Here is a 26480-nt window from a genome sequence, read left to right on the forward strand (position 1 = left end):
ATTCCTGTATAGACTTTAACACTGAGTGGGGTATCGTGTTCTATGAACTCTCTTGTTTCTGAGGTAATTGTGCTCCATAGTAATTTACTTGATGTTTTCTTACCTTTAAAGTTTTGTTTTTATGACTACCCCTCTCGATCTACAGGTTTCAACTCTGCTCCACTTCCTTCTCTGATGCAAGAAAATGGCTTTTTCTTCCATGACTGGAGTTTGTGCAGATGAACTTCAATGCATTGTGTGCCTTGAACTGTACGAGGAGCCAATTACTCTGCCATGTGGCCATTCATTTTGTAAAGCCTGCATCAAGCAACACTGGGAAAGCAGGGAAGAGGCCACAGTCTGTGATTGTCCGAACTGCCGTAAAGTATTTCCGATAAAACCAGAATGTCAAAAGAATGTGGCCCTTGCCAAATTGGTGGAGAAGACGAAGTTGGTGCCAGGAGTAAACGTGGAGGAGCGAAGATGCACCGAGCATGGCAAGCCAATACAACTCTATTGCAAGGATGATGAAAGCTTGATGTGTGTGATGTGCATGGTTGGACAACATACGAACCATAAAGTTGTTCCTGTGGAGATTGTTCATGATGAACTCAAGGCAAGTAAATATATGAAAAGTTTATTTGTTCATGTAAATTTTATCCATTTGAATTTATCTCCAAGAATATAAAATCCATTCTCAAAGAAAGTTGAAAGAACAAAGACCCAAAAGATGTAAGATATTGATAAATTGCAAGTTCTGTAATCATGAAAATTTCTCATAACTGAGAACATTCCTCACAAGTGGAGGTTATTTTATAGAAAGACTACGTTCTGATGATACTTTCCCCGACACTACTGTAGATCAATTGGTTGTAGAATGAGCGAAGGATCAAAACAAGTCTTTTAAATTGAACAACTGACAGAAAAGGTGGTTATTGATTTTCCAGGTAAAAAGGTAGGCTTGAGAGCTCACCAAATTAACTATTTTGTGCTGAGATTGTTCATAGCCCTGGGCCGAAGGATATAGACCCAAATCTCTGAAAAAGCTTGCAGATGAAATGTCAAGCGATGCTCAAGAATAATGTGTGTGAACAGCATTTTGAGATGTTGAATCATGGGAAGTGTGTGTTAATAAAAGATACAGGTTGAAACCACTTTACCATCCCAGGTATATTCATGAAAACCACACAAAACAACCTGTTATTGTTAAACTTCATATGGCACCACCTTTAGAGGTGACCACACCACCACAGAGTAGGGGTTGGCCTTTTTCGGGCACCGTGGTCCCCATTACCACCGTTTAGAGGCCATTTTTTCCCCGCAAAGCGGGGGTTGGCCTTTTCGGGGACCGTGGTAGTTGTTGTTTTTTGGTCCCCTTTTTGAAGCAATGTTTTACGGCCGGATGCCCTTCCTGACGCCAACCCTTTTTGCCGCCTTCAACGACAAACAGGGAATTACCAGTGAACTGGTACTCAATTAGCCGACCTCGGAAGGATGAACAGGCTGAGTCAACCCCCCTGGCATTAATTCGGCGATCGACCGAGATTCGAACCCAGGATCCTAGGATCCTAAGCCGGCACCCTAGCCGCTAGCCCAACACCAGTTCCCATTGTTAAGCAATATTTTATGGCCGGATGCCCTTCCTGCCGCCAACCCTGTAAGTCACGTCTTCCAACCCACAGGGAATTACTAATAAACTGGTACTCAATTTGACGACCTCAGTGGGATGACGGGCTGAGTCGGCCCCCCTGGTGTTAATTCAGCGATCTACCGGGATTCAAACCCAGGATCCAAGGATCCCAAGCCGGCACCCGAACCGCTAAGCCAACACCAGGCTGTTGTTAAACTTCATATAAAAGGATAAAAAATACTTCCAGTTACAACAATTACCAAGAGGTAATGTACAGGCCTGGTATTATCCATTACTGGTGCTTGTTTTCTTGTGCTTTTACTTCCTTGCATCACAATGTCCACATTCATACTGAGTCTTGGCCAATGGTCGTCTTCTCATGGTTTCAAAGATCTTCAATAATATTTATGATGACACGACAATCAGACTTTAACAAATTACTCGACTGCTCGAAAGGATGAAGCAACAATTTTTTTAGAGTTTTTTTTAATGATCTCATTTTAATATTCTGTTCAAAGAGGACCAGCATATTAATCATGGAAACTCCTTCAACAAACTATGATGTTACTGGAAACCAAAGTTGAATTGTTCTCCACAAACAAAATGGCTGTTTGAAATGTGCACTGATATTGACAAGGACACCAGTCTACAAATGAGCACAGACAGGTTTTTACATTGACAGAAAGGGCCTTAATAATCCAACATTGCAGTTGAAATCAAATCCTTCCTTTTCTCTCATGGCCTGATCTCAAACCATCAGTTTGGTTTCTAACCCCATTCAACCTCCCTGGCCCTCCATCTGCTGCTCTTCCAACAATGGATTGAGGCTCTGAATGTTAGAAAAGAGATCAATTCTGTATCTCCTGGATATGGCTCAAGCATTTATCCAAATCTGGTATTGTCTCGCTCTCTTCCACTTTCATAGTCATGCCTGAGTCTCAATGGGATCCACTCCCAGTTGAAAATCTAAGGCCCCAAACCAGTCTCAGGTTAAAATTTTGCTTATAACTCCACCCTTTCTGCAGCACCACTCATCCTCCAGACAGGCAGGCATCAGCTTCTTCCCTCTCTGAACATGTGTGAAAAAAGAAGAAGCTGGAGCAGCACTTGGAATTGTAAACCCTGGCGAATGTCATTGTCTCACTTTGTCTCTTTAAAACGACCAACTGGAAAAACCTCCAATCTACTCCATTTAAGCAACACTTGCAATTCAGGTCTTCAAACGTGTTAACATCTCCATTATCCACAATCCCTCCTGGACCAACTAAATATCTGAGTTGGCTTGGAAAGCCATTGCCTCATTGCCTCAATTTTAAAAATTATAATTTTTAACAACCCACAAGGCTTACATCTGCAGCTCAATGGAGTACAGTAATACCCCGGCCTACGTCATTAATTGGTTCCATAAGCCGTGACGTAACTCGGTTTTTGACGAAAACCGGGCGTAATGTCTTTAAAATGCCTTAAAATGAAGACAAACACCGTAATTCGTAAAACTAGAGTAAATAACTGGAGGAGGCTGCGGCTTCGCCCTGAATCTTTGCCGCTCCCCGTCGGGAGTCCCTCCATTGTTTTCTATCGGTCGGGTCTTCTCCTCGAACGGGGTGACCGGCACGGACGTGTCGACCATGAGCTGGCTTGTGTGCCGAGTGGCTCCGTGGCCCGCTTCACCACGGCGTGCTTTACCCAACGTGTCCGAGCAGTTTCACCGGTGGTTGTGTCGTGTCGTCTGTGACTAACGAACGAGCTCAGGGTTCCGTGAACCTGGCCGCCCCGGGGATCGACGCTCGCCTCCGAGTCGTAGGCGTGCCCCGTCTTTCATCGAGCGGCCGAAGTTGCTTGCTTCTTTATTTTTGGACGATGCGATATACGCAGAAACGACGACGTACAGGCAGGCATTTGCAAATCCATGCACATGTGCACATGCACACGTCGATCGGTTCTTTACAAGGATATGCATCAACAACAACTTGCTACTCCCTGCACCACAGATGTCAATTTCCAAACAATTTACCTACTCCCTCTACCTAACTTTAAACTACCAACCCCGGGTATTCGTGAAGGGGTCCATCCTCCCCCATCCACTCCTTCGCACCATGCACTCCACACCACTCAATCCACACGACTCACTCCACACACCATTTATTCCCACACACCAAGTATTCTCTCCATTTATCCACTTGCATCCCATGCAAGTCAATCACTCAACACCATTACACATGTCCTCAATACACCACTCATACACTTTCTCCGGTCAACCCAGACCATTACCTCATTTCACCAAGTTAAACGATAACCAGATTCTCACACACACAACCATTTTCGACCAATGCCTCATTTCACCAAGTTAATTCCAAAGATCCTCATTCAATTCCTCATTTGCGCCTAAAGCTCCTCCTCATACTCACACATGATATACCAAGATACAACAAGAGCGGCTTCAGCTTGAAGTCGCCGGTGCAATTACCCCCAAGCATTAGCGTTAGCCGCTCCTTCACGACTTTGTAGCCTGGCATGGTCTTCTCCTTCGAGATAAAGGAGATTATGATGTAGGAGTGATGTAAAGTCGCACATAATGACGTTCGCTGAACTGAAATTTACTCTAGAAGAGTGGCGTAAAGTCGGATTTGACGTAGGTCGAAATGGCGGTAGGTCGAAATGAAATAAAACGGGGTATGACTGTATTGCTTTCCTTCTGGGCTCATGTTCCTATTTCACATCTTTTCAACTTGAATCCATGGATATCGAGGCCTTCAAAAGCAGTGGAATCTCCTTCAGCAATGTGGCATCCCTGGGCCTGTTACTCCAGCATCGCTGACAGCTTGGTTGGCTCTCTATCTTCTCCTGTGTCCTTGCTAGTCTTTCACCCTCTCCCCTTTTAATGTTCTGTCTCCTCACCCTTCAACCCCCCATAGGGTTCTGCCACGAACTCACTTCTTGCAAAACTCCCAAAATCCAGACTCACTGCTCAAATCCATCAAGGAATGACTTAACAGGATAGAGGATGCCCGATCTGTGGTTGCTTTTGCAAACCAACTGTGTAACATCTTCAACCGAAGAGATGTCAGAAGTTAGACACTGAATCTCTTGGACACTCAGTGGTTGAACATGGAAATATGTGGGTTTATGTAATGGTCCTTCTGGTGTGAGACTGAGAGATTTGCCAAGAAGGCAAGGTGTGATCCATTTTGTTTGTCCAACAATTCCAGATCGTGAGACAGTGATGCAGCTGCTGTATCTGCCTGTCTACAGGATACAGTACTGTACTATATAATGTGGAGTCATTTGTGCAAGTGCTGGAAGCAAAGAAGCCAGGTATGATGGCTTTCTTGTATGCAGCAGTTAGTGAGCTTGACAAGTAGAACAGGATGCTACTTAGTATTGATTATCTAAAATATGTCCAAGCCATGTTATATCGACATGTATCTTGACGTTTTGTTTCAGATTCAAGCCTTCTAACCATTTCTAATTGTGAAGCAAAATCATTTGCAAAGTTGAATGACACAGAATCCAAAATGATGATCTTTGATTAGGTTCTTTGAAAAGACGAAAGACTTTCCATCTATATCGATAATGGTTGACATGATTTTGCTCGCAATGGAAGTACGCTTACCGAAACCACACACACGGTTTTGATGAAACATGTCCACAACCTTCATCACTCATGATGTACCAATGTTTGTTCATGGCATAAAAAACTCGAGGTCTAAGGTGGTCTGTGGGGCCCCACCCAAAATTGGTATTTGCCCTCTTTTCTGAAACTACACATACGATATTGATGAAACTTGGCCACAAACTTCATATCTGATGCCTAATGAAGGTGTATTGACTGAATCAAAATCTGAGCATATGAAGGGGGTTCACGGGAGGGGGTTGTGAGGGTTGACTCCCCCCCGGTCCCACCCAAAATTGGTATTAGCTCTCTTCTCTGAAACTACACACACAATTTCAATGAAATTTGATCACAACCATCATCACTCATGATGTACAAAAGTTTGTTCACCGCATTAAAAAATATCGTGGTCTGTGGGGAGTTTGATTGACTGTTGCTCCTGATCCAGGTGAGCTTCAGGACCCGTGGTCCTATTTTTGCTTGGCTCATGGGGGCGATCCCCAAAATGTTGGACATAGAAACTTTTTGACTCCGGTAGTAATTCTTGGGGAAAATGCCAGGGGTATGGAAAAGGCCTCTTTATATGGGATGTGCCATGTGGCAAAGTATGGTAAAGAAGCGACATTTCATAGCTTGTAAAAAATGGCAAAGAATAGAAAAGAAGGGATATTCAAAAAATCTCATGTGCATGCTGGTCTACCCTTATGTTCTGAGGAGGAACCAAGTAATGGTCCAGAAAAGTTCATATAAATGGCGCCAATTTCATTCATACAGCTGCATGAAGAAGTAAATGTATTTTATTTGCCAGATTTAGGGTGCCCCTTTATAGTCCACCTCTGCTTCCTTTAACTATCAATTATTCACCATGATAATAATGTTGATGAGCTCTCTTCTCATACAATTGTATAAATAAAGAAGAGTTGATATTTAATTTGGAATCTATAAATGTCTTGTCTCCACTTTTTTTGCAAATACATTTTAAAATCATTTTGTGCAGTTTGTGCCTCATCGTTTCCACATACAGATGAACAATTCCCTTTACCTGGACTTATTTATTCTGTGCAGGGCATTTTGACTGCAAAGTGTCCTGAACTATCAAGGTCAACGCAGCACCTTGAATCCCAACTCCATCAGTTGAAGCAGGAGGTTAAACAAACACAGGTATGAAGTACCAAGGAATGGACGTGATTGAAGGGAAGAGAATTAGAATCTGGAAAAAACATTTGTTCTACAATGGGTGACATCACCACAGCTCAAACTGCACAATCTTACTTACATCTCAGCCATCTCAGGCCACCTCTGGCCATCTACACACACGAGCCACCAACCACCTGACCCAAAACAATTTCAATCCATGACCATTAATATCAGATTTATTTTAAAATCCAACTGACCAGACTTTTTTTGAAAGTTGTCTCCTTAAAATGCTTTCAAGTTATTGTTTAAAATGCCCTTTTTGGGTACAAAAGTCAGCTCATGGAAGAGCAAGATACAGAGTGAAAAAAGGAAATGTATTGACGGTGGGGCAGTGGGGCAAAAGGTGGAATCTGAAAAGGTGAGGGAATTAATTCATGGGCAAAAAAGAAAAAATAACAAGATGTGAAGAACACAGTAATCTGCAAAACGATTGGTTTGGGGAAGTGGGGAGTGGTGGTGAAAAGTGGTGAGATAGTGAAAGTGGTAAAATATTGCAGGTTTGGATGGTTCAGGATGATGGGAGAGGGTAGTGGGATGCCAACACCTCGCCGTGGAGGGTAGAGTGGGATTGAACTTTTTCATGAAGATTATTTCACAAGCCAGAGAAAAGAGTTGAGGTGGGCAGGTATCCTGTAATATTACTGCCCACCTCTGTGCAATTCTCTGGAAACAAACTCTGTCCACATCTGAACAAGTGTTGGTGTTTTTTGTGATCAGGAAATCTGAAATTTTATTTTATTTTTCACTTTTAAAGATTTATACCTTTTCTGCCTAATTCTGTCCATCACATGCGAACTAGTTAAAATCTCCCTCATCTCGGTTGGGTAAATGTTGAAATTTTCCATCTACCCATCAACTCACCCCAATAAGTGTTGTGGATAAGTGTCCTGTCCAAAACATTATGTCCTTCTAAATGCACTCGTGCAATATGTCCTAATCCTTCCTCAGTCGGAATTCTTTGTTCTCTTTAGGTTTAACCTTCTTTCTGGTGGTTTATTCTTGACGTTTAACTCTAATCACACAATGATTGATTTATTCCAGGATTCAGGCAAAGGGACTGTGGACAGGATGGAGGAAAAGCGATTGGCGTTGTACCAATATGTGGATAAATCCGTGGATCTGGTGAAGAGTCGGGTGATCAAAAGGCAAAATAAGAAGATTTGTCTTCTTCAGAAGCAGATGGACAAGGTGAAGGAGCAGTTGAACTCTCTCCAGGAAACAAATTCCACATTGAAAGCAGCACTCCAGGATCTTGAGACTGTTTCTTTTTTACAGGTAGGCATTCTTCTTCACCTTTTACAAAAGTGGTAATGTTTAATTGTCAATGTTTAATAAATTTAATTTTTTTAGAAGAGAAGAAAATTGACTAATCATAAACTTTCAGGACATGAGAACCGATTGAATGCTCGGACTTGGGGTATTGCTCAGAGAGTGAATTAATGGTACATTGTACTTCAGAAGGACAATAACACAACATGAATATACCATCAGATGTGGAGATGTCGCCCTTGACACAGACCCTGGAAGTTCATTTATCACTCTTGTTTCGGGATTATAGTTCCACATTTACCACAACATTTATGAAGCATTATTTACATTTATGAAGAGAGCATTAATCAACGAAGAAGTCTTGAGGTAATTCACTGTTTTCTTCCTTTTCAGGGTTATAAGGATGTCATAAAAAGGTGAGACTGTGATGGTGTCCATCACATTGTTTGACACATCATCATGCTTTTTTCCTCCTCTCTGTTCCTTCTTCAGAACCATCATTCATTTTCAATCATCTCCAGATATATTATATTTTCTACTTCTTCCAAAAATATGTAATTCACAAAAATGTCTCAACTCGTTCCCATTTGATGAGCCTTGTTATATAATGTAACCTGAGTCCATATTATATTAGAGAACATGAAGAAAATAAAAGTTTAGCAAGTCTATTTGTTTCACCCATTCTCCTTTTCATATATTTGTTGAATTATACATTCTCATCGAAAGATTGGCGCAAATATAAATTCCATCCATCATTCTATTTCAGCCACAAGTCTTTTTTTTTGTTGTTTTTTTGTATACAGAATCGAGGCTCGTGAAAGAGCTAACATTTATCACACAAACAAATCAAACGGACAAACAAAATATATAAAAAGAGGGAGCGGCAGACAAGATGGGGAGAGAAGGGGAAGCACACAAACACAACATTTGAGAGCAGGTACATCGGGAGATGTGTGGGAGGGAGATGGCTTGAGGGGAGGAGGCGTGGGAAGGCGGTGGGGGAGGGTGGGAGAAGTATAAAACACAAGGACAACAAGGACTTCCAGGAAAGAAGTTGTTATTTCAAAAAAGTGGATTTGGGGTGAAATTAGCAGGGGTAGAAAAGATCAAGGTTTTGGATGGGGGAAGATAAGAGATGGTGGTGAACAGCTGTTTTAAGGACCTGGAGGGAGGAGTGGAATTGAAGAGAGTGAGGGAGTTTGTTCCAGAGGTGGGAGAAAAGAGGAATGAAGGAGTGAAGGTGAGCAGAGAGTCTTTATTTTGGCAGTTTTAACCACAAGAGGATTGCAGGTAGATCTTGTGCGACCTGTAGGAATATTTGGGGGACAGAGCCCAGAGAGAGCTGGTGGAGCAAGGCCTGAGAGGAGTCGGTAGAAGACGGAAAGACCACCAACCTGCCTGCGGTGAGTGAGTGAAACGCCCTCGGAGATCGCTTAATCGCGATCGCATCGAGTTAGCCTCATCGCGGGAGATTCCAATGATTCTGAATGCTTTGCTTTCAACAGCGTGAAGACGAGCTTGGTGTGAGGCAGGAGCACCAGCCCAGAGGGGAGAGCAGTATTCCATTGAGCTGCGGATGAAAGCCTTGTATATGGTGAGTTCAGGTGTGCCAAGGAAGGACTTCGCACGACGGAGGATGCCCAGTCGGCAACTGGCTTTGGAGGCCAGATTTGAAATGTGGTTTTCCCAGGAAAGATCATGGCAGATAGTGAGACCCAAAAGCTTGAGTGACAGAACTTCTTGGAGAGGATTATTCAGGAAGTGGATGGGAGGGTTGTCCAGTCGGTCTTTTCGGAGAGACATCGTAAGAGTGCGAGATTTGTCAGGATTGAAAGACATGTTCCACTTGTTTGCCCAGTCTGTGATTTTGTCCAGGTCTGCAGAGAGTGAGGAGGCTGCAGACTGCCGATCTGAGGGATGAGGAATGGAGCGACAGAGAGTGGAGTCGTCATCAAAGAGATAGAGAGGATTTTCAAGAGATTCAGAGAGATCATTGATGAAGACCAGAAAGAGCACAGGGCCCAGAACACTGCCTTGGGGAACTCCAGCCTGAACAGGAAGAGGAGATGAGAGAAACCCATTCAGGGCCACACATTGACTATGACCAGAGAGGAAGTCCACAAGCCATGCGTGGTGATTTCCATCGATACCAAAGGAGGAGAGTTTGGTGAGCAGAGCGGGGTGCCAGACCGTATCGAAGGCATGTGATATGTCAAGGGAGACAGCTCTAATTTCGTGTTTGGCATTGAGGACCTCCGTCCATTGTTGAGAAAGCAGAAGCAGCATGTCCAGAGTAGAGTGACCTGGTCTGAAACCAAATTGATGATCAGAGATCAAGCCATTGGAGAAGAGGAAAGATTTCATATCCGAAGCAATGATGGATTCCATGACTTTTCTGATAATTGGGAGAAGGCTGATTGTTCTCTAGTTGCTAGGATCTGTTTTTGCACATTTTTTGTGTAAAGCGGAGATGTTGGCTGATTTCCAAGCAGATGGCAGATGACCTTGAGCAAAAGAGAGGGTAAAGAGAACAGAGAGAGGGAGTGAAAGAGCGGAAGAACAGGATTTTAGGACCCGTGGGCTGATGCCGTCAGGTCCAGTTGCAGAATCGGAATCAGAGTCGAGGGTTGACAGAAACTTTTCCACCTTGTCATGAGGAAAGGACACAAAGTCCAGGAGCAGCTGGGTACGGTGGGTACAGAGAGGGATGCGTTTGAGACACAAGATTTAGAGGCAAACACAGAGTTGAGGCATTCAGCTTTTTCACGTGCGGAGTCAGCTGTGTAGCCATTTGAGGTAAGGGAGGGGATGGAGGGGGGAACAAACACCAGAAACAGATTTGACCAGACACTACCAGGATTTGGAAGAGGGAGACAGATAAGAGAGTTCGGTGTTGAGAATGGAGAGATATTGTTTCCTGGGTCTCCTGAGGGTGGACACACACTTGTTTCGGGCTTTGTGAAAGGAAATGAGATTTCCTTCCGTTGGATTTGCTTTCCAGGAGACAAAGGCAAGTTGTTTTTGGGCAACAGCCTCACCACCAGATTCCGTGTACCATGGACGGGAGGAAGGGTATGACAACTGAAGACGAGATGGGATAAATCTGTGCATGAGAGAGAGCAATTTACTTTGGAAGAATTCCCAGGATGAGTTGATGTCAGAGGCGGTAGAGATGGGAAACCAGTCCAGATGATTGATGGCTGCTTGAAGACCGTGCCAGTTGGCCTGAGTGAAATGCCAGATTCGTCGACGCTGAGGAGGCTCTCTGAGAATGGTCAGAGAGATGTCCACTTTAACAAGCACATGATCAGATGAGCCGATTGGAGCAGAAGAAGAGCAGCAGACATTCTCAGGGAAGTTAGTCATAACCAAGTCCAGAAGAGAAGATGCTCCGTTGACTGAGATACGGGTCAGGAAATTGACAGATTGTGTCAGTCCCAGTGAGTCGCAGAAGTTCTTTGCTGAGGAGCCATGGCTGGTGAGAGAGGTACCCACACCCAGCCAACTGGCATGGTGACGATTGAAATCGCCACATATGAGGAAGAGAGAGTTGGGATGAGTAGATCGAACTTGGTCCATATTATCAGACGGTGAGATGTAGATGGAGTCATCACTGTTTGGTGGATGGAACAACACACATATGAACAAAAGGTGGGAGCGAACGGGAACCCATAGCCAGAGGTATTCCTGGGGGTGAGGTGTTGAGAGGGCAGTGCAGGGCGAGTGAGGAAGAGAGTTTTTGATAAAGATGGCAACCCCACCTCCAGGACGAGGCTCAGGTCTATCATACCGGAGGAGGGAGTAACCCGGGAGAGATACTAAGGAATCAGAGACATCATGAAGGAGGAAAGTTTCTGTTAAGCAGATCATGTCTGGTTTGTCAGAAGCAACCTGTATGGAGAGATCAGTCAAGTTTGAGCGAAGGCCCCGGATGTTTGAGGTCCATACCGTTAATGAAGAGGAAAAGATGGAGCATCGGATACAGAACAGAGGGGGGGAGGGGTAGGGTAAGATGTGGAAGAGGAGGAGGAGGAGGAGGTAGGGAGAGCTGTTGAAGGTGTGTCAGAGATTTCTGAATAGCTTGCAGAAAGGGAAGGATGGGGCGGACAAAAGGTTTGATGGTGATTGGGTGAGGGGCGGTGAGGTGTTATTTGAGGAGGGGGAAGAGCGAGGCAGAATGTTGGGGGAGATGAAGGTGAGAGTTGTAAGGGGTAAGAAGGGGGGAGGATGCTTTGAGGAAGAGGGGTGAGAGGGGGGAAATGGAGAAGAAATGAGGGTGGGGAGATTTGAAGGGGAGGGGTGAGGGGGGAGTTTATGAGGGGAGGGGTTAGGGGAGAGTTTAGGAGGGAAGGGACAAGGGGGGGGATTTGAAAGGGATGGGGGAGATTTGGAGGGGAGCGGTGAGGGGGGAGTCCAGGAGGGGAGGAGTGAGGGAGAGTCTAGGAGGGGAGGGGTGTGGGGGGAGTTTAGGAGGGAAGGGGCAAGGGGGAGATTTGAAAGGGATTTGGTGATGGGAAGGATTTGCAGGGGAGGGGCATGGGGGAAGATTTGAAAGGGATGGGTGATGGGGAAGATTTGGAGGGGAGGGTGAAGATTTGAAAGAGATGGGTGATGGGGAAGATTTGGAGGGGAGGGGGAAGATTTGAAAGAGATGGGTGATGGGGAAGATTTGGAGGGGAGGGGCAAGGTGGGGAGATTTGGAGGGGAGGGGTGATGGGGAGGTTTTGGAGGGGAGTGGTGATGGGGAAGATTTGGAGGGGAGGGGTGAGATTGGATTTTATAAAGTGCACGATTAATGGGAAACGAACATTTATTGCAAAATGAGTTTCTTGTGACCTTCGAGTCAAAAACACGTTTAATTACGCTGGAGGGGGGGGGGGGGGGGAGGGTGGAGTGCAGGTGAGTTTAGGGAATGTATGAAAGAAGCACTGTAATAGATGGAATTTTGTTTTGGAATGAATAGATTTGGTGAGCAAGTTGAAAGCATCCTTTTATAGAAGAACAAGAAAAAGGTGTTATAATATACGACAGAATGCAGTACTTCAGGGGAAAGTTTAAACATTTTAAAATTGAGCAGTGAAAACTATCTGGGGTAATGGGGGTGAAACACGTGGTCGAAGAACGAGCGAACGAATAAGAACAACGAATAAACGAATAAGAACAGAGAAGGAAATATATATATATTTTTTTGAGTTGAGATTTTAAACAAGGAAGTATGTGGTGGATAGACTGGGAAAACTGAGAGAACGAAAGTAATTGGAGCACAATCGAAGGACCGCTGAGAGAAGCTTATCTATATCTTCTATATATGAGGCTTTTATGATATCATTTTACAAACCTTTTTCTCCTCCAATGACCCCCTGACCCTGAAGTTTTTCCTTTTCATACCAAGGCTCGAGTCGGTGTCACATTTTCAATCTCTGAAGATGGCACAACCCACAGTGTTGGACTTCTCCAAGGAGGAGAAGAATCTGGGCTCATTCATTGAACTCCATGAGAACTTTCTGAAGAATATAATGAGTGAGTGACAAAAATGTGCTATTTTGTAAGGAGAATAATTCTTTGGGGAACATGAGATGCGAGAGAACCAGGAAGGATAATAGAAAAGTGAAAAGTATATAAATGACAAAGATCATCGTCTTCCTCTCAAACACAACTTTCATAAGGACATAATCTGTTGGGGGCACCTTAGCGGTGTTTGGGGCACCTTAAAGGATACCGTACAGTACCTTCAGAAAGTATTCACACCCCTTGACTTTTTTCACATTTTGTTGTGTTACGGCCTGAATTTAAAATGGATAAAATGTAGATTTTTTTGATCACTAATCTACACGTAATACCCCCATAATGTGGAATTAATTTTTTGGGGAATTTCCTTTTTCAAAATAATTAAAAATGAAAAGCTGAAATGTCTTGAGTCAACAAGTATTCAATACTTTTCCTATGACACTCCAAATTGAGCTGAGGTGCCTCCAATTTCCTTTGATCATCCTTAAGATGGATGTTCAACTTAATTGGAATCCACTATGGCCAATTCAATCGATCAATCAAAATGGTTTGGCGAAAGCATGTCTGGCAGCGAATGGCTGAATTGCACATGCATACATATTCATAATTTTCAATCAAAGATTGCTTACAAGATAAAAGTTTATAAAATACAATTAGTGCATTGACAAAAAAATGTTAAATTAAAAAACAAACATGGCACGTTTCAAACAGAGCTAATGGAGCTCAATTGATTGGAAATGATATTAGAAAGAAACACACCTTTCTTTACAAGGTCCCACAGTTGACAGTGCATGTCAGAGAAGAAACTACCATAAAGTCCAAGGTTCTGTCCGTATAACTCTGAGATAGAATTGTGAGGAGGCATAGATCTGAGGAAGGGTATCAAGCAATTTCTAGAATGTTGAAAGCTCCGTCCGACCAAACTGAGCAACCGGGCAAGAAGCACCTTGGTCAAGGAAGGTGAACAACAACCCAATGACCATTGTGACAGAACGAGAGTTCCTTGGCTGAGATGGGAGAACCTGCTGGAAGGACAAGAGTCTGCAGCACTTCACAAATCTAGGCTTTATGGCTGGATTTGTGAAGCCAGACAAAGCCACTCCTGAGAAAAAGGTACATGACAGCATGCCTGGAATTTGCAAAAAGATACGTGAAAGACCCTACGAGCGAGGCAAAATATTCTGTGGTCTGATGAGACGACAATTGAACTCTTCGGCCTGAATGCAAAGCGCTATTTCTGGCAGAAACAGAGCACAGCTCATCACCCATCTGACACCATCCCCACTGTGAAACACTGTGGTGGCAGCATCATGCTGTGGGGATGCTTTTCAGTGGCAGGGACTGGGAGACTTGTAAGGACAGAGGGAACATTGAATGGAGCCAAGTACAGGCAAATCCTTGATTAGAACCTGCTTCAGAGAGCAAAAGACCAAAAGAGATTTTGGAGCTGTGAGGGCTGGTATAAATACATTTTCTTTGTTTCCTTTTTCCTGTTTCCAGGGGGGGGGGGGCAAGATAAATTATACTTGATTTTTGCATTTATTGCTTGAAGGTAAGGCGTGTGTGTGTGTGTGTGTGTGTGTGTGTGTGTGTGTGTGTGTGTGTGTGTGTGTGTGTGTGTGTGTGTGTGTGTGTGTGTGTGTGTGTGTGTGTGTGTGTGTATTTTTGTGTGTATCCACAGCTCGCTTGTATTAACAGGAAATGAACGGAACTAAACACCTCTCGGTCTCATCCACAGATATTTCTCGTATTTCCTATTTTTCCAGGAGTCTGATTTTCATCCAGGAGCAAAACAATTATGGTTAATCATCTATGATTTGCCACTCGTTTAAATGCTGAAAATCATGTTTAAAAAGACTATGTGAGTTACACACTTCTCCCTAGCAGCGGCAGGTTAAAAGCGCCCTGATGAGCAGAAACAAGTCCCTGAAAATTCACACACAGCGCATGCGGGAAAGGCCTCGTTAGCATTCACACATTGTTCAAATCTGTTCATGTTTATAAATTGTTCCTTGAAGCAAAAAATATTTACTGTATAAATAAACAGCAGGGTATCCACATTGATTGTGATGTTGCTTTATCTTTCCTTCTTTCAACAGAGCCAGTGGAGCTCCAAATGTCTGAGCTGGACCAGAGCAGCTTGAGAAGTCTTTGTAAGTGAAATGAAGGGAAATGGGACATGGAGGGTGAAGGGATTGAAAAGAATGATATTTAACGAGGAAATTCATTGTCCTTCTTTGGTTTTTCTCTTTTTCCATGATCTTTCAAAATTCCCACTTTCTTGACTTTAATTCGTTCCCTTACCTTTGATTTTGTTTCCCTTTTTTATTCATTCTGATACACTTGTTTCTTTTCTCTCTTACATGGTTTATATGTTCAACATAGTTAAAGCTATCTTGTATTTTGAAAGTTCACTTTTGAAAATTTTTCCACAAAATCATCAAGGACAAAATATAAAGAAATTTCAAACAGATAATGCATCACCAAAACTAATTTCAAACGAAGAATGCATTTTCATCTGATCATGTGCTTGTGAAGATCAACATCTCTTTGGCCATTCGCAGTAAACAGGAAATCCTTACATCACTGCCTCATTTACACTTAATCAATTATTGCTTCAAGCTTCGACAAACACTCCACTGGTTACAACATTACTTGATTACTCTTGTAGTCGAGCCACATACGGAGACTCTACAAATTAGCAGCCTGAATACAGTACATGATCATCAACAGTACATGATTTCAGTACCTGATCAGTTCTCAGTACATGATCATCAACTTTTTACAAACTGCAAGGACATCTCTAATAACAACATTATATAATTATCTACATTTGTGATTGGTCACTCGAAGTTGATAAAAAAGAAAAGTAGGAAAGACAACTGAAGTTGCAAGAAGTCCCTGAAATTACATAGGAGCTTACTACAGTGCATTCAGAAAGTATTCAGACCCCTTCACTTTTTTCACATTTTGTTATGTTGCAGCCTGTTGCTGAAATCGTTTAAATTCATTTTTTCCCTCATCAATCTACACTCAAAACCCCATAATGATAAAGAGAAAACAGGATTTTAGAAAGTTTTGCAAATTTATTAAAAAGATAAAAACTGAAATATCACATTTACATAAGTATTCAGACCCTTTGCTATGACACTTGAAATTTAGCTCAGGTGCCCCCCATTTCTCTTGATCATCTTTGAGATGTTTCTACACCTTGATTGGTGTCCACCTGTGGTAAATTCAATTGATTGGACATGATTTGGAAAGGCACACACCTGTCTATATAAGGTCTCACAGCTGACAATGCATATGAGAGCAAAAACCAAGCCATGAGGTCAGAGGAACTGCCTGCAGAGCTCAGAGACAGGATTGTGTCGAGGCACAGATCTGGGGAAGCCAACAAAAAAATCTCTGTTGCATTGAAGGTTCCCAAGAGCACAGTGGCCTCCATAATTCTTAAATGAAAGAAGTTTGGAACAACCAGGACTCTTCCTAGAGCTGGCCGCCCGGCCAAACTGAGCAATCGGGGGAGAATGGCCTTGGTTAGAGAGATGACTATGAACACGATGATCACTCTGGCTGAGCTCCAGAGATCCTGTGTGGAGATGGGAGAAACTTCCAGAAGGACAACCATCACTGCTTTATGACAGAGTAGCCAGACGGAAGCCTCTCCTCAGTGAAAGACACATGAAAGCCCGCTTGGAGTTTGCAAAAAAACACCTAAAGGACTCTCAGACTGTGAGAAACAAGATTCTGTTGGCTTTTTAAAATTCGCTTGTTTCTGTTATTTTTTACAATGTGGAATAACACAATGGTTTGCTGCCCAATCTTGGAGCAAAAGTGTCAAGATACACTACCGGTCAAAGGTTTTAGAACACCTCAATTTTCCCAGTTTTTATTGAAATTTACGCAGTTTAATATCCAGTGAATAACCTGAAATGGTACAAAAGTAAACAGTAAACTGCTCGAGGTTAAAAAAAGTTTAGGTTAGCAAAAACGGGAAAATAATGTAAATTGCACAGTTATATTGTAAAAAAGGCCTTCTTCAGGGAACAAATAATGGGTTAACTACTTACAGCTGCTCTGCAGCAATGTAAGTAAATTAAGCCTTGAAAGTTAATGCAAACAATTCCTACAGGTGTCCCAACCTCTGGTGATTACTTGATGACAAACCGCCTGTCTGTATAAAAGCAGTGTTGAAACAGACTGTTATTACACCCTCCGAAGCATTATTTGGACAATATTGCACTGCAGGGAGTAGTATATTGGAAACTGGAGGAAACTCTGACAGGAAGAGGTCTGGCAGACCCAAAGCCACAACAGAATCAGAAGACAAGTTTCTGAGAGTCAACAGCTTGCGTGATAGGCGGCTCACAGGACAACAGCTTCAAGCACAGCTTAACACTGGTCGAAGTGAGCAAGTCTCAGTTTCTACTGTGAAGAGAAGACTTCGAGCTGCATAGTGAAGACATACTTCACTACTTCACATAGTGAAGACGACTTCGTGAAGACTTCACGCATCACGCCGACACTGAGGCAAATGTGTCTAGCGGCCACGCCTCCATCAAGCTGAACGACCGTCATAGCCACGCCTACCCCGGTCCTATTATTTTGCAAAGAAATGTAGTTTTACGTAGTTTTCGTGGAATCCTTTCAAGCTATTAGAATTATAATACCAAAGGATGTTACAGGAAGTAAAACTCAGTCGGATGGTGGCCGAACGAATCATTGCCATTGATATAGGCAGCTCAGAAATATGCCATCTGAAGAAGATTCGGCCTATTATGAACAACAAGATGAGTGGTTCGTGTGCAGCCACCCGGCTGCTGGTTGCATCATTTTTCTGTGGGTGCGGCTGCTGCTGATGCAATGTCTACCTACAACCAGTTATCTGGTACTCATTTTTGCCAACCTCAGAAGGATTACAGACTGAATCAACTCCACTAGGCGTTAATTCAACGGGATTAAAACTCAGGACAATAGGATCCCAAGCCCGCCACCCTAACCGTTAGGCCAACACCAGGTGATAACGACAAGATGAATTCCCGGAATTCGAGATGAATTTGACCGATCTGTTTTTTTTTGCTGTTTTTGCTTTGGCCATGGTCTGGAGAACTGAAAAGTGATCCCGACCTCGACAATCAGCTGAACAGACCAGGTAGGCGCTCATATGTAACCGAAGTGACTTTTTAAAGAAGATACTCCAACTTTAGTTTTGCAGGTCGCAGATGGGACCGACATTTTTTTCCGCGCCATCCCGACATAGAAAGTACAGGCGTACTCTCTGATCTATACACGAGTAAAAAGCTCGTCAAAAATTATGGGTAGGAACAATTTATTCAATGGTGCAGCCTCGTGAGCATGCCAAAGTCTGAAGCCTCGGCCGAGTGTCAGGTGTACTCATGTCTTTTTTATTTATTAGACATCTTACGGATGTAAATGAAAACCTGTTTTACTCTGCACACATTGCACATCATGTGCAGCAAATTCCACCTCCCTGCCCCTTGTATTTATTGTTATTAAAAAACAAAAAACGCTGATGTGCACCGCCCTTGAGGCTTGTTTTGCAAGCCACCGTCTACACGTCCAATATAAGAGACATAATTACTATTTCATGGAAAGTGGTTTTCATGTTTTTTTTGTCCTCAAAAATAGACCATAGTGAACACATTCGTTTTAAAGGATTGGCCTTTAAAACCTTCCCTTGTGAAGGGGGATAGACATCTGTACAAACACACAAACTGACAATGTGGTTTATATGGTAGATATAGATGTCTGTACTATTTTGAGATATGGGAATAATAAAATCACAAAAATCCCATTTGATTGTAATGGGGTGAAATTGATGTCATGGAAACCGTTAACATTTAAAAACAGCTAAATTGATTGTTATCTCCACCACCAAAGGTGGACAGAGTTTCGGTTTTCACCCGTTGGTCTGTTTGTCTGATCGTTTGTCTATCTGTAAGCAGGATATATCAAAAAGTCATGGGTAGATACTGACGAAATTTGGTGGACAGAATCTGTGTTTTACAAGGACGAATTGATTTGATTTTCGTGAAGATCCAAATCAATATCCAGATACGACAATTTTAAGTGATTCTTCACCATTGAGAGATTGGGTCAAAAACGATATATAGCACAATATCTCAAAAAGTTATGGACGGATTCAGACAAAACTCGTTGGACGGATTGGGTAGGTAACAAGAACAAGGCGATGACATTTTGGTTCAGGTCCGAACTCAGATATGCCCATCAGTAGGATACAAAACGTAAACTCAGGTGCGTGTATGCGTTCCAGCGAGTGCCATTCTAGGTTTATCTGCTTTGATGTTTTAGCCCTTTTTAACCACCTTTAGAGGCCATTTTTCCTCGCAAAGCGGGGGTTGGCCTTTTCGGGCACCGTGGTTGTTGTTGTTTTTTGGTCCCATTTTTGAAGCAATGTTTTACGGCCGGATGCTCTTCCTGCCGCCAACCCTTTTTGTCGCCTTCAACCTTTTTAGCCCTTTTTGATTTTGGTAAACTAATTCAGTGACCCAATCTGCAAATCTTATTCAAATTTCACGTCAATCGGATGAAAATTGACCATTTTAGATAAGTTTGACCTTGACCGCTTGAAAACATGGCTGATGAAAGGTGATCTAGCAAATCCACTGATTTCAAAGTGCTGATGGAGTAGAATGTGGTGATGCAAACCAGAAGTCTCTCAACAACGACTATGTGCCAAGTTATCTAACAAAAATTACGTCAGGAAACATGACGTTGCTGTGACCTTGACCTTTTGACCTCAAAAACAATAGGCTTATAAACTTTGACTGGCCTTAGCAGATGGTGAACTTTCATTAAGATCGGTGTGGAATGACGGGTAACAGACAGACAAACAAAAACATAATCGGTAAACAAATATACAGTACAGCACTGTACTTGTGAATCTTTGATTTTGTAAATATATGAATGAATGATCGTTTTAAGGCCGTTTTCCCCCGCCAGAGTGGGGGTTAGCCTTGCCGGCCCCATGACGATCATGGTTCCCTGTTTGAGGCAATGTTTTTTTTTGTGGCCGGATGCCCTTCCTGACGCCAACCCTTGGTCACGCTCTTACGATGCGCAGGGATACGGTGTACCTATTCTAAACCGGGGTACACACCGAGATCATTCATCCCAGCAAGCTGGTACTCAATTTGCCGACCTCGGAAGGATGACAGGCCGAGTCAACCCCCCTGGCGTTAATTCAGCGATCGATCGGGATTCGAACCCAGGATCCTCGGATCCCAAGCCGGCACCCTAACCGCTAAGCCAACACCAGGCTGAATTGCATATAGTACTCGTATAATAATGATAAACGGGGCATTATCACTATAAATACGGAACAAAATAATTTCATGCTTTCCAAAAAGAAAGAGTTTTTCATCCTTCGTGCTTTCTAAGCATTCCTTCATTTCATGTTCGATTCATTCGTTCCTCGTTTTCCCACCTGTAAAACCAACTTCCACACTCTCTTCAATGTCATTCTTCCCTCCAGGTCTTCAAGACACCTGTCCACCATCATCTCAATCCAAAATCGATCGTCCCCAATCCAAAACCATGATCTTTCCTGTCCTCGTTATCCACCCCAGTTCTTCCTCCTCCCAAATTTCCATCTTCACCTCCTTGGAGTTTCCTTCTGTATCCATCTTGTCCACACCTTGGATCACCTTGTCCCTCCTATGCATCCGCTCCTGCCTCACATTCCTCACCATACCCATTGTTTATCCAAGTCTCCCTCTTTTTGGCCTTCAACTAGTCACTAGACCATTGGTGTTTCCCCCCTCTCTCTCCACTGTTCCTTGTGCGTCCTATTCCGTCCTGATTCGTTAATCACACTCACGCTTCCACGAGCCTCCACGATGTATTATAAAAAGAACGACACTCTTTGACGTCACAACGCAGACCGATATGCCTCCACCCACATTATTACCAAGTTTCATTTAAATACCTTCAGTTGTTCACAAGATATCACATTTTTACCTGACATGACATCTGACGTTTCACCTCTTGATGCCAAAATCTAATCAGTTTATCTAAGCGTCATTTATACTTGTACCAAATTTGATAAAAAATCCCATTACTGGTTCACAAGTTATCGCGGTAGCAGATTTTACCTGACGGACGTCTGACCTTTGACCTCTTGACCCCAAAATCTAATCTTTTCATCTTTACCTCATTATACACACCTGCACAAAGATTGACTAAGATCCCTTCAGTCGTTCTTTAGTTGTCGCAGCCGGACGGACGGACAGCCGGGCGGACAGCCGGACGGACAACCCGATAACAAAATGGCTCCGGCGACTTCGTCGGTGGAGGCACAAAAAAAGGATGGAATATTTCACCTCCACAACTTTAATACAAATAAGACAAATGAGACAACCAGCTGTGCTTCTGGAAAAAGGAAAACGTAACGCACACATCCAGCCACACCTCTTTCCCCCTCTACTCCCCCCCCGCCCCTCCCCCCCCCCTCCCCCCACTTCCCAAATCCCGCGACTGCAATCATTTCAGGTGAGGAAGAATCCCCTTACGGTGAGATCAAACAAGAGATTCCAGTAACTTCACGGTGAGCTCCAGATGAAATGAGAGGATAACTTAAACTCATTCACAAGATGTTACTTCTGTTGTTGTTTCGTATCCAGCCTTCGGCTGCTGGTTGCATCATTTTCTGGAAGTGTGGCTGTGCCGCAGACGCAATGCCACTGTTAACAGTAATAACTACAAGGGCACTCGGTAGAGTGCATACCTCCGGTAGAGTGCATACTTCTGGTAGAGTGCATACCTCCGGTGGAGTGCATACCACCGGCAGGGTGCATACCACCGGCAGGGTGCATACCTCCGGCAGTGTGCATACCTCCGGCATAGTGCATACCACCGGCGGAGTGCATACCCCTGGTAGAGGGCTTACCTCCCGTAGAGGGCTTACCTCCGGTATGGGGCATACCTCCGGTAGAGTGCATACCTCCGGTGTAGTGCATACCTCCGGTGTAGTGCATACCACCGGCAGAGTGCATACCTCCGGTGGAGTGCATACCTCCGGTGGAGTGCATACCTCCGGCATAGTGCATACCACCGGCGGAGTGCATACCCCTGGTAGAGGGCTTACCTCCCGTAGAGGGCTTCCCCTCTGGTAGGGTGCATACCTCTGGTAGGGTGCATACCTCTGGTAGGGTGCATACCTCCGGCATGGTGCATACCTCCGGCATAGTGCATACCCCTGGTAGAGGGCTTACCTCCCTTAGAGGGCTTCCCCTCTGGTAGGGTGCATACCTCTGGTAGGGTGCATACCCTCTGGTAGAGTGCATACTTCTGGTAGGGTGCATACTTCTGGTAGAGTGCATACCCCTGGTAGAGTGCATACCCCTGGTAGAGTGCATACCCCTGGTAGAGTGCATACCCCTGGTATGGTGCATACCCCTGGTAGGGTGCATACCCCTGGTAGAGTGCATACCCCTGGTAGAGTGCATGCCACTGGTAGAGTGCATGCCACTGGTAGATTGCATACCTCTGGTAGAGGGCATATCAGGCTGATTCATTCCATTTTTATCCCACTGATCAGATCCTGATTCGAACCTTCACCAAAATCGAATCACCTCTTCCTTGTCACACACCCAACTTATCCACCAAGTTTCCTCCGAATCTGTCCATAACTTTTTGAGACATCGTGCTGTATATCATTGTTAGCCCGATCATTCAATGGTGAGGTTGGTGTTGGCTTCACGGTTAAGGTGGCTGGCTTTAAATGATCGGGTCCTGAGTTTGAGCCCCTGCCATGATGTTGAACACCAGGTGAGCTGATACAGCCTGTCATCCTTTTAAGGTGGGCAAAATGAGTACCTGCCGACTGGTAATGGGGGCATTGCATCAGTGCACGTCCTGTCTCCAGAAAATGATGCAGCCAAACAGCCACAAGCTGCATCTGAACAACCACCAATCAATGAAGAAGAATCACGAAAATAATCCTCGTATCCGGATCCGGATGTTCACCAAAATCGAATCAATTATTTCTTGTCACCTACCCCACCGGTACACCGAATCTCGTCCGAATCCGTCCATACCTTTCTGAGATATCCTGCACACAAACAGACAGGGGAAAAAACATAACCTCGGTCCACCTTCGTTGGTTGGAGGTAACAATAAAATTCCTTTCACGCCATTTCATTGGCTAAGGAGTGCAGTACTGGCCAGGTCGCCACTCCGACGCAGGATACTCGAATGGTTTATTACTCCCAGTAAGCTGGTACTCACCTGGTCCACTTCGGAAGGATGACAGGTTGAGTCAGCCCACCTGGACCGGGTTGCTCGAAGCTCTCCAGTGGATAAATATGTGATATCCTTCCAGAAACAGGGCCCAGGTGTTATTTTAACGGTACGACAGGTGCTCAATCTCAGGACCTTAAGATGTTAAACCCGCCACCTTGACCGTTAAGGTAACACCAGGTTTATGTTACCCCATAACCCATTCACAAGATGTTACAATTTCCATGAAACGTCATTATTTTTATTTTAAAAGAAAATCGAACGAAGGCGAAAATTAAATAGCCGGATGTTCGGGGGAGGGTTTTGTTATATGGGAACAAGAGGATGGTCGGGGGAGGGTTTTGTTATATGGGAACAAGAGGATGGTCGGGGGAGGGTTTTGTTATATGGGAACAAGAGGATGGTCGGGGGAGGGTTTTGTTATATGGGAACAAGAGGATGTTCGGGGGAGGGTTTTGTTATATGGGAACAAGAGGATGTTCGGGGGAGGGTTTTGTTATATGGGAACAAGAGGATGGTCGGGGATTCCTGCCCAGGTACAGAAAGGTGAATTGTGTTTCGTAAAGAAGGTGAAATTAAAAATGTATTTAATATTTCAAATGTTGTAAAAGAGAAATGTGTTTGTTTCTGTCCGTTTGTCTAACGAAGTCTGTGACCCCGCGTCGTGTCCACAGATGGACGGACCCCGAGTCTGGACCCAAACTCTGCAAATCCTTGGGTCAAGATCTCCCAGGATCTCAGGACGGCGACTCAAACCGAGACCTACAATCATCAGCCGGAACATCCTGATCGGTTTGATCGTTATGCACAAGTTCTTTCCTCTGATTGTTTCTCCTCGGGTCGTCATTACTGGGAGGTCGATGTGAGGTCGAGTCGTTCGTGGGGAATCGGAATCTGTTTAAACTCCATGGGGAGGAAAGGGGGAGGGAATGAGTGCTGGATGGGAGGGAATCCCGAGTCTTGGTGTTTAATGAAAGATGAAAACGAATACTTCACACGGCACAACAATCAAATAACCATCCTGCCCGTGCGGAGGAATCCTGAACGTGTTGGGTTCTTGTTGGATTGTGAGGAGGGAGAGTTTACGTGTTTCGGGGACTCGCGGTTTCTGCATGTGTTCAGGGGGAACTTCCTGGTCCCCGTTAAACCCGCGATTGGGGTTTATAAACATGATGGTGACTCCCTGCGGTTTTGCTCGTTTTAATGGTTTCGTTCATTCCGTTTTGTTCGTTTCCATTTCGTTCATTCAGTTTGGATTCATGCCAGGAAGAGGAACGACAGATGCGCTTTTCATTGTGAGGCAGTTGCAGTAGAAGTACATGGAGAAGAGGAAGAATTTGTTTCTTGGGTTTGTTGATCTGGAGAAAGCATTCGATAGGGTACCACGCAAAGTATTGACATGGGCATTGAGGAAGTTAGGAGTGGAGGAATGGTTGATCAGAGTAGTGATGGCAATGTACAAAAGAGCACGCACAGCTATAAGGACGAAGCACGGGAACAGTGGTGAGTTTGAGGTGAAGGTGGGAGTGCATCAGGGGTCGGTACTAAGTCCACTACTATTTGTAGCTGTGATGGAGGTGCTGGCTCAGAACGTAAAGGAGGGTTTACCGTGGGAGTTGTTGTATGCAGATGATCTGGTGTTGATTGCGGAAAGTATGGACGGACTGAAGGAAAAGATGAACACGTGGAAGGAATGTATGGAGACAAAAGGTCTGAAGGTGAATATCGGAAAGACGAAGGTGATGGCAAGTGGTAAAGCATGTGGTGAGGTGGAAAGAACTGGGAAGTGGCCCTGTGCTGTGTGTAGGAAGGGTGTCTGAGTGAACTCCATTCAATGTACAATGTGCGCTGAGTGGGTTCATCAAAAATGTAGTGGTCTGAGAGGGTCATTAACCAGTGTGGCAGCTACATTCAAGTGTAAGGTGTGCACAGAGGGAGCTGCAGATGGAGGAGATGTTGAGTTGGATCTTGGAGACGGCGTGAAGCTGGAAGGTGTGAAAGCATTTTGCTACCTCGGAGACATGCTGAATGGAGAAGGTGGATCAGACTCGGCAACGGTTGCTCGAGTGAGATATGCATGGAAGAAGTTTCGGGAACTGAGTGGCGTGCTGATGATGAGGGGAGTGTCGTTGAAGCTGAAGGGAAAGGTGTATGCTGCATGTGTGAGAAGTGTTATGATTTATGGGAGCGAGACATGGGTAATGAACGTAGAGCAGCAACGAAGGTTGGAAAGGGTGGAAATGCGAATGGTTCGACGGATGTGCGGAGTATCGTTGAGAGAGAGGAAGACAAATGATGAATTGCGAAAGATGATGGGAATAGAGCCTGTGATTGATGCTGTGAAGAGGAACAGGTTGAGATGGTTTGGTCATGTGTTGAGGAAGGATGAAAGTGACTGGTTGAGAAGAGTGATGGAAATGAATGTAGAAGGAAGCAGAGGACGGGGAAGACCGAGAAAGACTTGGCTAAAGATAGTGGAAGAAGAAATGCGGGCACGGGGGTTAACCAGGAGAGATGCAGAAAATAGGGCCAAATGGAGAAGATTGTCATGGGGACCGCAAGGCTAACCCCCGCTCTTGCAGGGAAAATGGCCTTTAAAATGCATGTTGTTGTTGTTGTTCATTCCGTTTTGTTCATTCATTCCATTGTGTTCAATCATTCCCTTCTGATTATTTACATTGTGATTATAACAATGTATTTATAATCTGATTGTTGATTTGTTAATAAAGTTTATAAAATTAAATACATTTATTGTTTTTCTAATTTAGTCTAATTTAGTCTAATTTAGTTCGTGGGGAATCGGAATCTGTTTAAACTCCATGGGGAGGAATATTGTTATTCAAAATTGTAAATTTTACAATTTACGTGACTACGTGACGTATTTACGTCATTTACGTGACCGTCGTGATTCACGGAGTCGATCAGGGCCTGGCGAAGCGTGCGGGCGGACGGAGGGCTTCCTCATGCCAGAGCTTGGAGCCGTGTGTGGACGGTGGACAA

The 26480-nt window shown here is 44.1% G+C and overlaps 1 protein-coding gene across 1 annotated transcript in view; it reads left to right on the forward strand.

Moving 5' to 3' along the window:
- The window catches only part of LOC137415109 (E3 ubiquitin-protein ligase TRIM7-like), a 30218-nt gene extending 3995 nt beyond the window's left edge, over nucleotides 1-26223 (forward strand). The window contains exons 2-8 of the mRNA XM_078770148.1: nucleotides 146-595; nucleotides 6288-6383; nucleotides 7461-7694; nucleotides 8082-8104; nucleotides 13081-13208; nucleotides 15296-15349; nucleotides 24155-26223. Of these exons, the coding sequence (XP_078626274.1) occupies nucleotides 185-595; nucleotides 6288-6383; nucleotides 7461-7694; nucleotides 8082-8104; nucleotides 13081-13208; nucleotides 15296-15349; nucleotides 24155-24684 (1476 nt within the window). The 5' untranslated portion in view covers nucleotides 146-184 and the 3' untranslated portion in view covers nucleotides 24685-26223. The remainder of the gene's footprint in view (nucleotides 1-145; nucleotides 596-6287; nucleotides 6384-7460; nucleotides 7695-8081; nucleotides 8105-13080; nucleotides 13209-15295; nucleotides 15350-24154) is intronic.
- The last annotated feature ends 257 nt before the right edge of the window (nucleotides 26224-26480 follow it).

This window comes from Myxine glutinosa, chromosome 1 (assembly GCF_964187855.1).
Source record: "Myxine glutinosa chromosome 1, kmMyxGlut1.1, whole genome shotgun sequence".
Lineage (NCBI taxonomy): Eukaryota > Metazoa > Chordata > Myxini > Myxiniformes > Myxinidae > Myxine > Myxine glutinosa.